This window comes from Heptranchias perlo, chromosome 39 (assembly GCF_035084215.1).
Source record: "Heptranchias perlo isolate sHepPer1 chromosome 39, sHepPer1.hap1, whole genome shotgun sequence".
NCBI classification, from domain to species: Eukaryota; Metazoa; Chordata; class Chondrichthyes; order Hexanchiformes; family Hexanchidae; genus Heptranchias; species Heptranchias perlo.
Window position 1 is genome coordinate 11,260,242 of NC_090363.1, and position 16,567 is coordinate 11,276,808.

General features: G+C 47.6%; 1 protein-coding gene across 1 annotated transcript in view; it reads right to left on the reverse strand.

Moving 5' to 3' along the window:
* The window catches only part of LOC137304932 (zinc-binding protein A33-like), a 32,268-nt gene extending 18,893 nt beyond the window's left edge, over window positions 1–13,375 (reverse strand). The window contains exons 1-4 of the mRNA XM_067973717.1: window positions 12,965–13,375; window positions 12,779–12,874; window positions 12,454–12,687; window positions 11,746–11,768 (exon numbers count right to left, since the gene is read on the reverse strand). Coding sequence (XP_067829818.1) covers window positions 11,746–11,768; window positions 12,454–12,687; window positions 12,779–12,874; window positions 12,965–13,375 — 764 coding nt within the window. The remainder of the gene's footprint in view (window positions 1–11,745; window positions 11,769–12,453; window positions 12,688–12,778; window positions 12,875–12,964) is intronic.
* Window positions 13,376–16,567: the final 3,192 nt, after the last annotated feature.

Here is a 16,567-nt window from a genome sequence, read left to right on the forward strand (position 1 = left end):
CCCAGTGCGGTCTAAACCCAAGGACCACCCCCACCCAAAACCTCGGTTTTAATTCACCTCAGAACCGCTACCGCAGCGCTGCAGAACCCGAGACCCATCACTTTGTGTGTTCACACCTCAGGACACCTCCTGCAAAACCGCTACCATTTAATCCTGGACCCTTAATCAAATTCTTCTAAATCGAACAATCGTGTCCCATCTTTACCGAATGTCAGAACTCTGCCTCCATTGTGCAAATTCTTAGCTCACCCACTGCCCTGCAGGTGAACCGCGGGACTCCCACACCAGCTCGGTGAAACCCGAGACCACAACCAATGTGACCAGAATCTCTCCCACCCTCCCAGTGCTGCCGAAACTCGCAACTAACCCCCGCTCCGCCACATTTTCGCGAAATGGCAGACGCAGTCCTCCATCGTGTTAACTCCTCCCAAGCGCTTCATTTTGTGCTGGAGACCGTAAAGAGGTAAGAGGTGAATTAAGCTCGCAGCCAAACGAATTTCCAATTGGAAATAAAATCACTGATTCCGTTTTGAACGAGAAATTGACAGAATCAGTGAATTACTTGCCTGAACAGAGGTAAAAGCCCAGGATATCATATCATTAAATAATCACTTAGAAACCTTAAACCAGTCGCCCTGACGGTATTGAATTACCTCTCAACGGGTACATCCCCTCCGTAATTCTAAAATAGCACGGCCGGGGTTTCAGCTTGAACGCTCTCGGCCCCTCGTCCCCAGTTATTCATTTCAATTGACAGGAAAATGAGGCTGGCGAGCGGCGAACCAGGAAACTCAGATCCATATATTTCCTCTGAGTGTGAGCAATTCGACGGGAGATTCACGTTTGCACATTTTCACTTCTGCTGAAGAACTCCTGTTAAATTTGGAGGGATTTAATTGGAGCTAATTTTAACTTGAGGGATAGTGTAAAATGGACGCTTTGAATTTAGCCGCCCATTATGGAAGGATGCAAAGGCTGCAAGTGGATATAGACAGGTAAAGTGAGCGGGCAAGAACATGGGAGATGGAATATAATGTGGAAAAATGTGAAGTTATCCACTTTGGTCGGAAAAACAGAAATGCAGAATATTTTTAAATGGTGACAGATTGGGAAATGTTGATGTTGAAAGGGACCTGGGTGTCCTTGTACATAAATTACTGAAAGCTGACATGCAGGTGCAGCAAGCAATTAAGAAGGCAAATGTTATCTTGGCTTTTATCACAAGAGGCTTTGAGTACAGGAGTAAAGATGTCTTACTGCAATTATATAGCGCCTTGGTGAGACCGCTCCTGGAGTATTGTGTACAATTTTGGTCTCCTTACCAAAGAAAGGATATACCTGCCTTAGAGGGAATTCAAAAAAAGTTCGCCAGACTGATTCCTGGGATGGCGGGATTGTCGTATGCGGAAAGAGTGAGTAGACTCGGCCTGTATTCTCTAGAGTTCAGAAGAATGAGAGGTGATCTCATTGAAACATTAAAAATTCCCTCAGGGCTCGACAGGGTAGATGCAGGGAGGATGTTTCCCCTGGCTGGGGCGTCTAGGACCAGGGGTCACAATCTCAGAATAAGGGGTAGGCCATTTCAGACTGAGATGAGGAGAAATTTCTTCACTCAGAGGGTGGTGAATCTTTCGAATTCTCTACCCCAGAGGGCTGTGGAGGCTCAGTCATTGAGTACATTCAAAACAGGCATCGATAGATTTCTGGATATTAAGGGCATCAAGGGATATGGGGATAGTGCAGGAAAATGGAGTTGAGTTAGAAGATCATCCACGATCTGATTGAATGGCGGGGCGGGCTCGAGGGGCCGGATGGCCAACTCCTGCTCCTATTTCTCATGTTCTTATTATAAACCACTTCCGATTTTCCTTTCCTTTAAGTCAATGGACGGGAAATTGGGCGTGGTGCATAGTGGGCGCTCAATTCGATATCACCCCTTTTGCACCAATCCCCAAATTAAAATGATTCACATCGTGTTTTAATATGGCGAAGCAATTTAATTATTTACATGAATACGTTATTCGAGACAGGGGACGCTTTACCATATTCTTCAGCTCATCTCTGAATTTACTCTGGGACGCTGCATAATCTAACGTGTTTGTGCAGGAACTCAAAGCCTGAAGCATGTGCCCGGATTGTTCCATAATGTTGAAAGGCGCATTGTAATTTGTTTCTAAAAATTGAGTATCTGTAAATTGTACATATATATGAGCTATGAATCTTACCATCCATAACAGTGTAAAACTGCCAGATATGGCTAGCTGCAAAATGATGGATTTTCTTCGGTTCTCCATCTCTGGATCATTGTGTATCTCACTATTGTTGTTTTCCCCGAGTCCCCTCCTCACTCTGTTGGCCAGTACAATGTGTCTGATGGTCAGAGCATTGAGCAGTAAAATCAACAGAAATGGAACAAACGGGGTTGAAATAGTTTCCAACCACAAAAATGCTACCCATATGGGTACGGTACAGAAGCTTCATTTTACGTAGCAGGACCACGGTACATTGTCAATTATTTCCCGTGGTTCATACACAAAATAGATTGGAACATTTTCCAACAAGCTCAAGGAACACACCATTGCGAGAACCACAGCCGCAGTTTCTTTGGTACAATATTTTGTTCTCAACTTTTGGCAACAAATGGCGACACACAGCGCCTCATGGATGCCCAGTTTCGAGCTGCTAGATCTGTTCTGAATCTATCCCATTTAGCACGGTGGTAGTGCCACACAACACGTTGGATGGTGTCCTCAGTGTGAAGACGGGACTTCATCTCCACGAGGACTGTGCGGTGGTCACTCCTACCAATAATGTCGTGGACAGATGCAACTGCGACAGGTAGATCGGTGCGGATGAGGTCAAGTAATTTTTTCCCTCTTGTTGGTTCGCTCACCACCTGCCGTAGGCCCAGTCTAGCAGTCATGTCCTTCAGGACTCTGCCAGCTCGGTCAGAAGTACATCATTTGTTCTTTGTTCTACTGAACCCGAAGACAGCAGCAGCAACGCAGACTTTATCTCCAGCAATACTTTCCGGGGTAGAATTTCGAGGGTTGGAGGTTCTTCCGATCGCTTGTCGTAAGTTCGGCGGTTCACACCTTTTCTCCAGAATTTCCGTTAATCTCAGCAACTTGTCTTGATGGACGTTTTCTACTTTTCAACGATACTAACGCACCAGATCCAAGACGGGATGCTAATATTTGGCTGGGACTGAAAATTACACGACTCTCTGCAAAGGAGACGAAATCCTCATTAAATTGTTTACTTTAAAACTTGAGTACAAATTGCACTGCCGTCAGGATATTACATCAAGAATATGTCTAAAACTTGACGTTTTCTTATTGTTATTTGATTGATGGCTGTAACATCGACTACATAAATACAAACCGATAATATTATTACTCCGACAGCAGGAGCAGTGATACAGTGAAACACTGTTAAAGATTAATATTAACTGATTATAAAAGGCTGACCGGGAACACCAATCACTGCAAGAATAGGGTAGTAAATGTTTTCTATCTGTGTGATTACCGGCTGTCCCATTTTCGGAGAGAAGCGACTTGTCTCTTAGTGTTATGGACACGCAGATCATCTGCCTTAAAAAAATGGGCTTCTTTATACCTGAGAAACACCTCAAGTGAAACATGAGCATTGCACAATGATTGGATTTAATTAATGAACAAACAGATTAAGCCGAGTGTATTCACTCCCACTGATGGGAAGTAGGTTATTATATAACGACATTTCACATTGAAAAAACGAAGTCTAGAATATTACTTTGATCACATTTTAGAAATAATATATTTTGAAATCTGCACTCCTAATGTAATGGTGCATACCCCCGAAACTGTGGATAATCCCTTATAGGTTCATGGAAGCTATTTAATTGAAGAAATGCGCACATTTGTGGTAGATTGGCTCCATCTACGTTTTAGGTACATCATATTTTTTTCTTTTTTAATTACACTCTACATAATATCGATATGAGGAGGCTCCATGGGGCACGTGAGATCGAAGAGCCTTCACAGATACACACAGAAAGTGATATAGTCAGTTGCATACAGCTGAGCAGCCACACGAAGATGCTGAGATGTTGGATTTCAGCATCAACAGGCGTTGGGCAGAGGTGAAAGCAACAGGGTCTGGTCTGATAAGTACTGGCTGTGAGAAAGATAATTGTGGATAAGGATCTTAATAGCCGTTTGGAAGGGCTTTGGGAGTTTATGGCCATCATGTAATAATGAGTTGGAGGGTGAAAAGGACACTTCATTGAGGCTGTGGAGCCGGAATTTGGATCGGGACCCGGTTCTGCCCGTCGGATCAAAGGGGCCGATTTATTTTAGAAATTTGGCACAGGGCCCCGAATGACCGACACCTTTTGGGATATTTCACTATTTGGCCAACGGTGGATTTTGGTGTGCTATGTATTAAAATGTTGATGTCCAGTCAAACTGTGGGAAAGGGATTACAATTCCCACAGCAGCAGATGCTGGCATGGGCGGGTGGGGCGATTTTGTGTATGAAAGTTAGATGGGCCACTTTGTGCTATTTGAATGCTGTTTTCATAAACTCCTCAAAAGACTGAACCGTACTTGATCCAGAGAGTTACTTCCCAGTTGGAACTGAGGTAACTGATTCCAGTCAGGGCCGCGATTCAGAAATTACAATCCGTCTCAGCTCCCTTGGATTATGTAGGATCATGGGCACAGGTGTGAGCCATTCTGCCCCTCGAGCCTGTTCCACCATTCAATTAGATCATGGGTGATCTGCATCTAAACTCCACCGATCCGCCTTGGTTCCATATCCCTTAGTACACCTACTGAACAAAAATCTATCAATCCCATGTTTGAAGTTTTCAATTGATCCCCCAGCCTCAACGGCCTTTTGGGGGAGAGAGTTACAGATATTCACTATCCTTTGTGTGAAGAAGTGCTTCCTGACATCACACCTGAACAGCCTAGCGCTAATTTAAAGGTTATGGCCCCTGTTCTGGACCATCCTACCAGAGGAAATAGTTCCTTCCTTCCTATCTTGAATCATCGTAAACACTTAGATCACCCCTTCACTTTCTATACTTGACGGAATACACGTCTAATCGATGCAACCTGTCCTCATAATTTCACCCTTTGAGCCCCAGTATAATTCTGCTGAATCTGCGCAGTGCTCCTCCAAGGCCGATTGTTCCTTCCTGAGATGTGGTGCCCAGACCGGAATGCATTACTCTAAATTGGGGTCAAACCAGAGTGCTGTACAGCTCCAACATAATTTCCACCCCCTTGGATTCCAGTCCTCTTGAGATAAAGGCCAACATTCCATTAGTCTTTTAAATTAATTTTTGTATCTGTCACACAAGGTAAAGGTGAGACTGAGTGTAGTGAAGCAGACACCAAGAGAAGGAGATTGATAAAGGTGTCACTGCGTACAACGAGTGATGGAGAGAGACACTAACAGAGGGAGACAGATAAAGGTTAGAGTGAGTAAAGTGATGCTTACACCCTCATCTACAAGCAGAAGGGGAGAGGGAAGAAATCAGAAATTGGCAATCCATTTCCGTGCGAAATATCGACTATAAAGTTCTGTCGAAGGCCATCGCCAAAAGGCTCAAGTCTGCTCTGGAGCGGGCGATCCTCCCCGGTTAGAGCTGCACTGTGCCTGGCAGGACGATCTCAAATCGCCTTGCGCTGCTCAGTGATAAGATCACCTAAGTGTAGGACAGAGGGGTGAACACCTGCCTCATCAGCTTGGACAAGGAGGAGGCGTTCGACAGAATATCCACCACGTACATGATGGGCGTGTTCTCCAAAATGGGGCTCAGGGAGGGAATTCGTGAATGGATCCGACTGCTCTGCGCAGATATCAGTTGCGCAGTCCTAATCAACGGGTGGGATTCGGTGAGCTTTCCAATCAGATCTTGAATCAGGTAGGGCTGTCCTCTCTTTGCAGTCTTGTTCATATATTGCATCGAACCGTTTGCCTTGTCCATCACCAAGGATGCAGGTGTCAGCGGGTGACGATCCCAGGCTCACAGGTTAAAGCTTCCCTGTACATGGAGGATGTTACGGTTTTTTGCACCGATCATTGGTCGGTACACAGACAGATGGGCACCTGCAACCAGTTTGAGCTGGCCTCGGGATCTCGAGTGAACTGAAATAAGACAGCGGCCATGTTCATTGGCAGGTGGGCAACCCGATCCTATGTCCCCTTCACTATCAGGTCTTACTACCTGAATGTGCTGGGGATCTGGTTCGGGGGGCCTCAGGCCTGCACCAAGAACTGTGGGGAGTGGGTCACCAAGGCCAGCGAAGGCTTGGTATTTGGGTGGTGGGGGGTGCGCTCCCTCTCCATAAACGGCAGGAACCTGGTGATAAGGTGTGAGGTGCTCGCGGTGTTGCTCTACATGGTCAAGGACTGGCCCATTCCCTGCCATCACAGTCACCTGAGCTATCGTGCACTTTGTCAAGGTGGACCACACCCACTGGGACACCATGTGCAAGCCCCTAGACAAAGGGGGTAAGGGCGTCCCCAATGCCACCTGATCCTGATGGCCACCTTTGTGTGTGGCTGCCTCAGGATGTGTGTAGAACCCCTCTACGCAACACCAAGTGTCACTACCTGCTGAACTTCTATCTGTCCACCACACTGAGAAGACTGGTCTGGCCACGCTGGCCGAGCAGACGCAGGCTGTCCCATCCAGCTGGTCCGTACCCCAGCTGAAGGAGCTGTCCATGACCGTGTATTGCCGACTGGCACACTTCAAGATCCATGAGTACGTGCTGTGAGACGTAATGAAGTGAGGTGCATATTACGCTATGGGAAAGGCCACAGAGTAAGGCCATCACACCTTGTATTGTACACCATGTATTGGGAGATAAACGCTGTGTTTGAATTGTAATATTGGGATCGTTTTGTCTACGATCTGTATTGTATTGTTTTGAATTGTATTGCTTTTGAATTCTGTTTTTTACATTGAACTGTGTGTATCTTTAAATTCTATGAAATAAAGTATATCTTGAATTTTTTTAATAGAAGAGTGTCTCTGCACCTATCAAACTCTGTCTCACTGCACAGATATTTATAATGTTGGACCGTGTGATTGTTTCTGTATCTTTCAACTCTCTGACTCACGACACACTTATTTAAAGTGTATTGTAGGATGATGTGTGTGGGACGAGGGTCTGTGAGGTGATGTGAGAGCAGCACCTTTGTGCAGGGTGAGTATTGCACTCTTTATTTTCTCGCTCCCCTCTTTCTTTCTTTTTCTCTCCTTTCCATCCTTTCACTCTCTTTTCATTCCTCTTATTTCCTTCTTTTTCTTTCTGCCTCCAGCTCCACTGTCTGTATCCTCTTTTTATGTGTTTCATTCTCCGATCCTATTTCCCTTGCCTTGCCCCTCTCTCACGTTCCTTTTTCCATCTCTCACTTTACTCTTTCTCCTTCCCTTTGTTCTTTCTTTCCTCTTTCTCTCTTTTCTTGCTTCACTCTTTCATTCGCTTTTTTTTATCGCTCTTTCATTTTTCTCTCTATTTACACTTTCTCGCTCTCTCCTTTCTTTCTCTCTCTCTCTCTTTCTTTTCTCTCCTCCCTATCCAGCTAGAATCAGTTAGGGAGAGGGCTCCCACCATGGTCCAGGAATTGAAATCCTGCCGGGGTAAATCTCCCTCACTGTGACCTGTCGCCCCGTGGAATAATTCCCCGCAACCCCTCCCTGCCATCACCCCTGCAGTGCACTGGACATTACAAAATTCAGGACTTTGTAATGCGCCAGATGGTAATTCACTGGTGGTGCTCAGGCAGCTTCAAGAAGCCAAAGTGATGGCCCTTGTGGAGAAATGTTGACAAATTCTTGAATATTTGGGATATAAAGTTTTATTTCCAATGCTCTTACAAAGGGCAGACGATTGACAACATATAGTCATTGCCATTAACTTTATTAACGTGACGCAGTTGGCATAGTAAAATGGGAATATTAACATTAATTATTGAGCTACAGAAAACTTATGCAAAGAGTATGCATTACCTGCTGTTCTAATCAGCTGCCTTCTAATCTAATAAACACAGACCATCGCGCACACTGAGAGTGTTCTGTGCTTAATTGATTGTCAGGCCAGCAGAGGCCTGAAATGATCCAAAGCCATAAAAGTTCAGTGCCACGGTCACCTTGACATCCACAAGCAATGATGTCCTAGCCCTGCTCTGCGGCTGCAGTTGTGGCTGCAGCAGTTCACATATGGTGAGGAGGGTCTGCTGGGGAAATGAGACTCCCACCTCCTTTTATGTAGATCGGTTTTGTTTTGGCTGATTTTGTGTTGAGTCTGTTGAGATTCCTGGATATAATTTTTTTGATGGACTGTATTCGGGCTGACGTCCGTTTGTTGTGTCCAGGGTGTTTTTTCTGTTAGGGGACGAGTTTTTCTGAATCTGGGGGCTGCCCGGTTGTTCCAGTTTATCTCGAGTTCCGGGTCAGGCTGTTGGACACATTGAGTTGTGGGCCGCAGCTTCTTTATCCCGTTGCTTTTCTACTTTTCCACTTGAACTGTTTATTCTCTCCCTTCCTCACTGTTTGCCCCGCGTTAGCTCTTTCCCTCCCTCCCTCTGCCGGATCTGTTCTTGTTCCCATTCCCTCTGATGAGTTTAGTTCCCCTGCACTCTCTCTCGGTTCTTTCTTCTCTTCTGCAGCAGTTCCCCTCCTCACTTTTTACTTCTTTCACCTTTTCTTCCTTTTCTTTCCCTCTGGTTTCTTATTTCCGCCTCCCCCACCCCCCATCTCACCTCATCGATCGAGCTGATTGGTGATGTGGGGATTTCAGGGGTAACATCTCCGGGCATCTTAAAGCAACGTTTCTGCTGCCAGGACCGTTCTGATGGGAACCTGCATTACTCAGCTGAGCAGATGCCTGGATTCGTCATGGAATGTTGCCTGCTGCAGAACCTCGCCCTTATGAAGGAACAGCCCTGCCACCGCCTATCTGGCAAGATCCTGAGCCAGAGGCAGAGGAGGAGGAGGACGTGGAAGAAGTGGAGGAAATGGATGAGGAGGAAGAGGAAGAGGCAAGGAGGCAACAAGATACACAGGCCCTGTCTGCCAGGGCTCTGCGTGCTCACCTTATTCATGAGCGATATCTGTAACCTCATTGACACCTCCCAACTCACCAACAGTCCTACACTCCTCACCTTTCCTCTCCCTCATGACCATCATATCGCCCTCCATATGATTACACATTGCTTCCTCCCGAGGCTTATCACATAAATAAAAACCACCACCAACTGTGACTTCAAATACAAATTCATAACGTTACACATTAACTCAAGTATAAAACATTACATTATTCACCCTTGTGAATTCCCTCAGTGCTTGTCGCTCGTCTGCCTTTGCCCTTCCTGGTGCTCCTACGAGGTGCATCCCCTGTGGTTGGAGCATCGGTGGTGGAAGGCTGCTGACCTTCAATTCAGGTGTGTGCAGATGGACTTGGAGGACAAACACAAGCAGCTGTGGGCCAGGAGAGTCCGGCTTCACCCTGCACCATCTCAACATTGGTTGCAGCAGTCTGGCCTGGCTGGCTGACAGGCAACAGCAAGGGCAATGACAGAGTGGCAGGGATGGGAGCAGGAAATCTGTCATCCGGAGAGAGGACAGCAGGTTTGACTGCCATGGCGCCACTGCCACTCGAATGGGGCTGTGCCTCAGCAATCCTGGTGATCAACTGAAGAGCAGATGGATGGAGTGCTCTGATGCCTTGGAAGCCCCGTTCCACAGTAGTGCCAACAGCCACGATCGCAGCAGTCTGCACTTCCAAAGCAGCAGTCCGAGATTCAATTGAAGCATGAAGACCTTTGATGACATCGGATGGTGCTGCATTGGAAGTCGTGGTTTCGGCCATCAGGCGTTGCATCTTATGGGTTCCTCAGTTGTGCTGATGGAGGTGATCACCCATTCCATGTGGGTAAGGATGGGCTCCAAGCTCTGCGCAAAACCTGTGCCAAGTTTGAGGTGACTCCTCCATGGCCCTTGACGTTGCATGCAGGCTTTCTGGCTGGCTTTCCAGTGTCTCAAGCATTTGGTGGTGTACGCCCATCAGAATTCCTCTGTTGCCTGGTCCATCAAACTCATCATCTGACAGCCGAACCATTGGGCGACCTCGCACTCTGGTGGAGCTGGCATCTGTGATAACTGTTCACCCCACACCGACTCCTGTGCACTTGTGCACGAAATCTCACCACGTGCAGATCCCTACTCTAACCTAGCCTCTACAATATGCGTAGCGTCAGTATCTGAGCAGTTGGCTGTGAGTGTCAGAACAAGTGATCGTGTGGCTTCATTGTCATTGTCTTCCTCCTCGACCTCGGGTGGTGCCGGCTCCAGTCTTGGGTATCTGCAATGACAAAAGGAGGTGGGTTGAGTTGTTGAGCCGTGAGAGAAGCAACTATGATGTGCGTGCTGACACCATTTACAGCACGTGAGTCAGAAAAGATTGTGGGATGTGGGAGATAAGAAGGACAATTAGGTTTGAAAAGACACCCTCCATTGTGACGTTCAGCGCCACCAGTGGCCATGGCCGCAGCGACGGCCTGTCCAATTATCAGAAGCACGGTCTCCTCCAGGGGAGTGCGGATGTGCAGGTGTGCCCGTCCTCCCTCAGGTCTTTCATGCTACCAGCTGTTATGTGCCTCCTCCTCCTGCAAGACAGAGGGAAGTGTACCAGTGAGTGTGCTGCAAGATGATTGGGTGATGTGCCTGTCGTGGGCGAAGAGCTGCCAGTGTGTGTGACCTGTGGGTGGTGGGTCAGTGGGTTGCAAGTGCGGTAATATTTGAGGGTGAGATGCAGCCTGCAACGTGCTGCATTGCATACAGATGGGCAGCGTTTGTTGGTCGATGGGTGACTGGGTGTGTCGTGGTTAAGCCATATTGCGGTTGGCAGAACGTGTCACTTGACAATTGCATTCACTCACCTTGACCATTCGCGTCAAATCATTGAACTTGCTCCAGCACTGCACCCACGTGCGTGGTGCAATGCTCCTGACATTCACCTCCACGGCACCGTCCTCCCACTGCCTCCGCAGCTCGTGTCTGGAGGGTCTTCTGCCACCCTGGGGGTACATGATGGCTCTCTGTTCGTCCGCTGCCCCCACCAGGGCCTCCACTGAGCTGTTGTGGAACCTCGATGCACGCGCACTTGCCGGTCCAGCCATTTTACTTGTTACCCTCCACCGTTTGCATTTGCAGTGCAGTTCCCCTTTAAGAAGTGCAGGTTGCCTTTAACTGGTGCTGGCCACGCCCCATATCGAGCCTCCTGGTGGGTGCAGCCTCTCGCCAAGGATCGCTCTGGCCTCAGGGACAAATAATGGAAATGAGCCTGAAGCACGAATCTCGCCTGCTGCCTGCATCCGAAACACCGGGCGCAGGTAAATCGCACACCGCTACCCTCACGCCCGAATTTGGGCGTCAGCGAATTTAACCCCCACTCTCTGATATAATCTGATTCGTTATAATAAGAAATGAGATTTCAATCAGGACAAAGAAACATCTAGGACTTTTACCGGGTTTGATGGCATCAATCATTTCTCTCCACACTGTGTACTGAAAAGGGCCGTTGAATTTTTCGACAGACAGGGCGCCATTTGCTAATGACAGTAAATTATCTTCCTCGCTAATCCTGCGAATATTCAACAATTGGTTATAACTTGATCATTAACACCTTTCTGAGTTATTTTCCCAAAATGTGCAGAGTTTCAGTAAAGAACATGTCCTACCTCCTCTTCCGACAAGTTTTCTCCTGAAATAAATAAAACACAAATCTGAGTGGACAGAGACTAACCGTCTACATCCGGACAGCACAATTAGCCCAAATTGTGACAATCTGTTGATAATTCTGAATTCTCACTGCTGCCGACACACAGATAGAAACATCACATTACAAAAAGGTACAGAAGCACCGGAGAAAGTGCTAAAAGTTCGATGTAGGATGTATTTGAAAGCCGGACAGGAGAAATTACACCCAAATTATTAAATGCCTCTCACAGAAACAGGGTGTGGCTGAAAAATCTTATTTGTGTCAGACGATGGAAATCAGCATCAGTCCCCCTCACAGACACAGTGACTCTCACACCCACCGGACCAGACACACCCACACACTCACTCAATGAAACTGTAACTGCATTGCAATGTGAATTTCAGAATAATATTAAACTCTTGGGCAACACCGAAATAATTACAAGCTAAATATCAAGATCAGGGAAAATCATTCCCGGGGTGGTTGCTGGTAATCCCGGGATTCTGTCGACATTGTGAGAGGCCGATTAGTTCGGTGACAATAGCAGATCCGCCTCGGAATCGACAAAAAATCGATCGATTGAAAACAGTCCCGAATTATCTGGAAATTTTGCATTTACTTCAACATTCTTGCCCATCATTTTGTGACTGTGAATATTCACTGAAGTAAACTGAAATATAATCCTCACCTTCAGAAATATCACTCCGTCTTTTTCCTCCATCTGTTTTTGGAACTTTGAAAGCTTCTCCTGAATAGAATTTAAATTGTCTTGAATTTCTCGAAGATTTTCCTCCATTGTTTCTAGAATCCTCTCCTCTTCTTTCCTGAGATCTCTGATTAAACGCTGCTCTTTCTCAGTGAGAATCCGGTGCATTTTAGCGAACTCGGATATGATGCGGGTCTGCAGACTGCTCGACTTTTCCTACAAAATGAAATGTGAAAAATAATAACGTACCGCGATAAAGGAACAAAACTAACCGAGATCGCAGAGAATCAGCTCAGGGAGAACTCACCCTAACTTCAGAAATCTGCTGCTTCTGTTTCAGTTCAGTTTCTAGAACCGCCGTTTTCTTCTCTGTGAGAGAATCTAAGGAAGATTTCAGCTGATCCTGGGATTGGGAGAAAAAATCACAGAATGAAAGTGTTCGACCATGAAAATGTGATCAAATAATCAGGTGATCAAATCTGTTCCCTTTTACCTTGTAGATTTCAACAGCTTCTTTAATCGGCATGAAGCGGTGGTCTCTGTGTTCCCGCGCATCTCTGCAAATCATACAGATCAGTTTCTTGTCAGTTTCACAAAACAGCTTCAGTTCTTCCTGATGTTCCTCACAGTGAAGTTTACTTTCCTTCTCTTTCGGATTCAGCTTTAATTTTCGAACTTTCTCGGCCAGATTCGCTAAGGCCGGATTGGCCGTGAAATTTCTTTCGGGAAACTCCTCTCTGTATTCCGGGCAGGAGTTTGTCTCCTTCTGTTGCCAACTCTGTGCGATACAGGAGCGGCAGAAGTTGTGCCCACACTCCAGTATAACCGGATCGGTGAAAAAGTCAAGACAGATGGGACAAATTGCCTCCTCGGTCAAACTCTCTGCCTGCCGTCTGGAAGTCATGTTCACACTCAGCACTTCCTGATACAAACCGCTTTTACCTTCGATGTTACTGGGCTCCCGAACACCTTCAGTTCAGTGATTTCACAATGTAGGTCACTGCAGTATTCAGGGAATTATTATTATATACTGGTCTATTTCTCGTCGACTTTTACACGGGGAGATGAAACCTTGAGCACGATAAAGGACAAACAGTGTTGGAGGACGGAGAAGCAATAGTTGAACCTGGGCGGGGAGGGTGAAAGTCCAAGGAGTTGGCAGTGGGGGGAGGGGAGAGAGGGAGGGAGGAGGCGGAGATTGGAGGGGATCGAGATTCCACTGCACTTTGCTCCAGACCGAACTCGCTGACGACGACAAACCCTCTGCTGAAAGACGATGTAAGATATCGATCCATAAACTGAATTGTGTTAATGATTGTAGTCGCTCACCCTAAAAGACAAAGTGCCATAAATGTCAAGGAGCTGTCTGGAAGCTGTGATCAGTTTCAGTCCTTCCTGATTCAAACTGCTGGTGTCATGTTTCTGTGGGTGGATCCAGCCCGGTTCCCAGTGTGAGATCACTCCAGAGTCCCTGGAAATGCTGTTCACATCTGGATAAAAATGTATCACATTTACAAAGAGGATAGACATTCGTTGAAGTTTCGGTGTGCACCCATCATCAGACTGAGAGACAAACGAGCTGGCGACTCAGGCTGGGAAAACGGAGAGGGAAAAAGAAGAAGGGGAGAGGAGAGATCAACGCTGATTTGAAAGAAATTGCTCTGTTGCATGGATCGCAGGCTCGGGCTCAGGATTGGTGTCAGCCTCGCCCACCTTGTCTGTTTTTCCTGCCTGCGTTGCGGGCAGTTCATGCGGACGAGCCCCATCTCCTTACAGGCGGGGCACCGAACACCCTCCGATGTCCTGGACCCACCCTGGGTTTCCTCGTCCTGGACAGGTTGGACGCAGGTCTGGTGCGGGTAGGATTGGACCTGACGAGGTTCGTCTCCCTGAGGCCGAGCGGGATTGGTGCAACATCTGTCCTCACCTCCCCCAGTTGAATCCGATGGAGGAGAAGCTTGTTGGGGATCAATGGCGGGACGTTTGATGAAACGATCCTCTGCCTCGTGGCTTCGAGAGGATCCACCAGCAGGAATCTCCCGCCCACCGTGAGCCCCTTATTGAGGGCCAGGAACACAGCCCGCTCCGACCTCAGGAAGAACACGACCTTCCCGGACATTTTAGAGGCGGCGACAATGACTGAGGGGCCGACAACCCCAGACATGGTCTTCACACAGGCTTCAATGGGCATGTTGGGCTGAGTGTAGCTCTTGACCCCATTCTGTTTCGTAAAGAGGCGAAAAGGTGCCGGGGCATTCTCAACTCTTTGAACAAACAACAGGGGAGATCTCTCCAACGAGAGAGAGGGAAGTAAAGGAGGCAAGGAGGGAGAGAGATAGGGTAGGAACGAGAGAGAGAGGGAAGGAACTGAAGGAAGGTGGGGGAGAGAGAGGGAAGGAAATGAGCCAAAGAGGGAGGGAGAGAGAAGGAAGGAATGGAAAGAAGGAGGGGGAGAGAGAAGAAAGGAAAGGAGTGAAGGAGGAAGACTGTCGGGGTTGGGTTGCTGCAGAAGTGGGGAAAACATTGGGTTTCGTTGGGGTGCACTCGACTGATGATGTTCCTCCCCTTCTTGATGGGGGGAGGGTGGGTGCGGGGGGGGGGGGTGGGGGGGGGGGAAGAGACGTATCTTCACCCAGACAGTTGAAACACCCGAGGCTCAGTGCTCCACAAAGTATTCTTTGCAAAAAGGCTTCACCCAGGCAGCTCCAGCTGTCCTGGACAAGACAATGGGGGTGTTTACATCAGAGTATAATTCATAATCAATCAATCAATCAGTCCCTTGTTGTTCCGGCCTTGTCCAGTGACACAGTCTGAGTGACAGACCCCGGGCTCCATCGCTCCCAGCCCCTCCAATCGCGCTCTTAAAGCGTGACCGCAATCTGCATCTCAGGGGATTAATAACCGCAACCCGGTGCTGACGGACCTGTGTGTTGAAAGCATTTCCTCTCTCCCTTTCAGCTTAACTGTGGGAATGAAGGCCATTGTCTCTGTGGCTCTTACAAACCAGTGTCACCTGAAGCCTGGGCTTCCAAGTGGTGTTATCACTGGGAACAGCAGCTCTTGGAGACAAAGCCCATCTGCTCAGTGTTTAATTACAAACAGAGAGAGAGAGAGAGAGCAACCTGATTGCTCACTCAGTCAGATTATCAGGTTTGTGCCTCACACTTAGCAACAAGAAAAAAAGGCAAGAAACTAACTCCAATTTATGTTCAAAGTCTGTAAAAGCACTCATTTGTTCTTAAAGTCTGAAAACCTTTATTCATTTTTAAAGAACCAACGAGAAATCGCTGACTCCAGTATCGACAGAGAGATTCCCGACAACGTTCATATCACGTTCATGGCCAACCAGTGACGTGCTGTCAGATCCTGGGATACTTCCATTCCCACCCGTGGTGTCAGACACTTCCACCCACTACCCCCGCCAGAAAACACAGTCCACTCCCAAGCTCTGCAAGACTCCCGGTTCTGCCTCTGCGGTGCTGCCAAAGGGAAGGATTCCCTGGGGTCCGATTCTCCCAATTCCCCATTCCCAGTGCGGTCTGATCCCAAGGACCACCCCCACCCAAAACCTCGGTTTTAATTCACCTCAGAACCGCTACCGCAGCACTGCAGAACCCGAGACCCATCACTTTGTGCGGTCACACCTCAGGACACCTCCTGCTAAACCGCAACCATTTAATCCTGGACCCTTAAGCAAATTCTTCTTAATCGAACAATCGTGTCCCATCTTAACTGAATGTCAGAACTCTGCCTCCATTGTGCAAATTCTAAACTCACCCACTGCCCTGCAGGTGAACCGCGGGACTCCCACACCAGCTCGGTGAAACCCGAGACCACAACCAATGTGACCAGAATCTCTCCCACCCTCCCAGTGCTGCCGAAACTCGCAACAAACCCCCGCTCCGCCACATTTTCGCTAAATGGCAGACACAGTCCTCCATCGTGTTGACTACTCCCAAACACTTCATTGTGCGCTGGAGACCGTAAGGAGGTAAGAGGTGAATTAATCTCGCAGCTGAACGAATTTCCAATGAGAAGTAAAATCACGGATTCCGTTTTGAACGGGAAATGGACAGAATCAGTGAATTACTTGCCT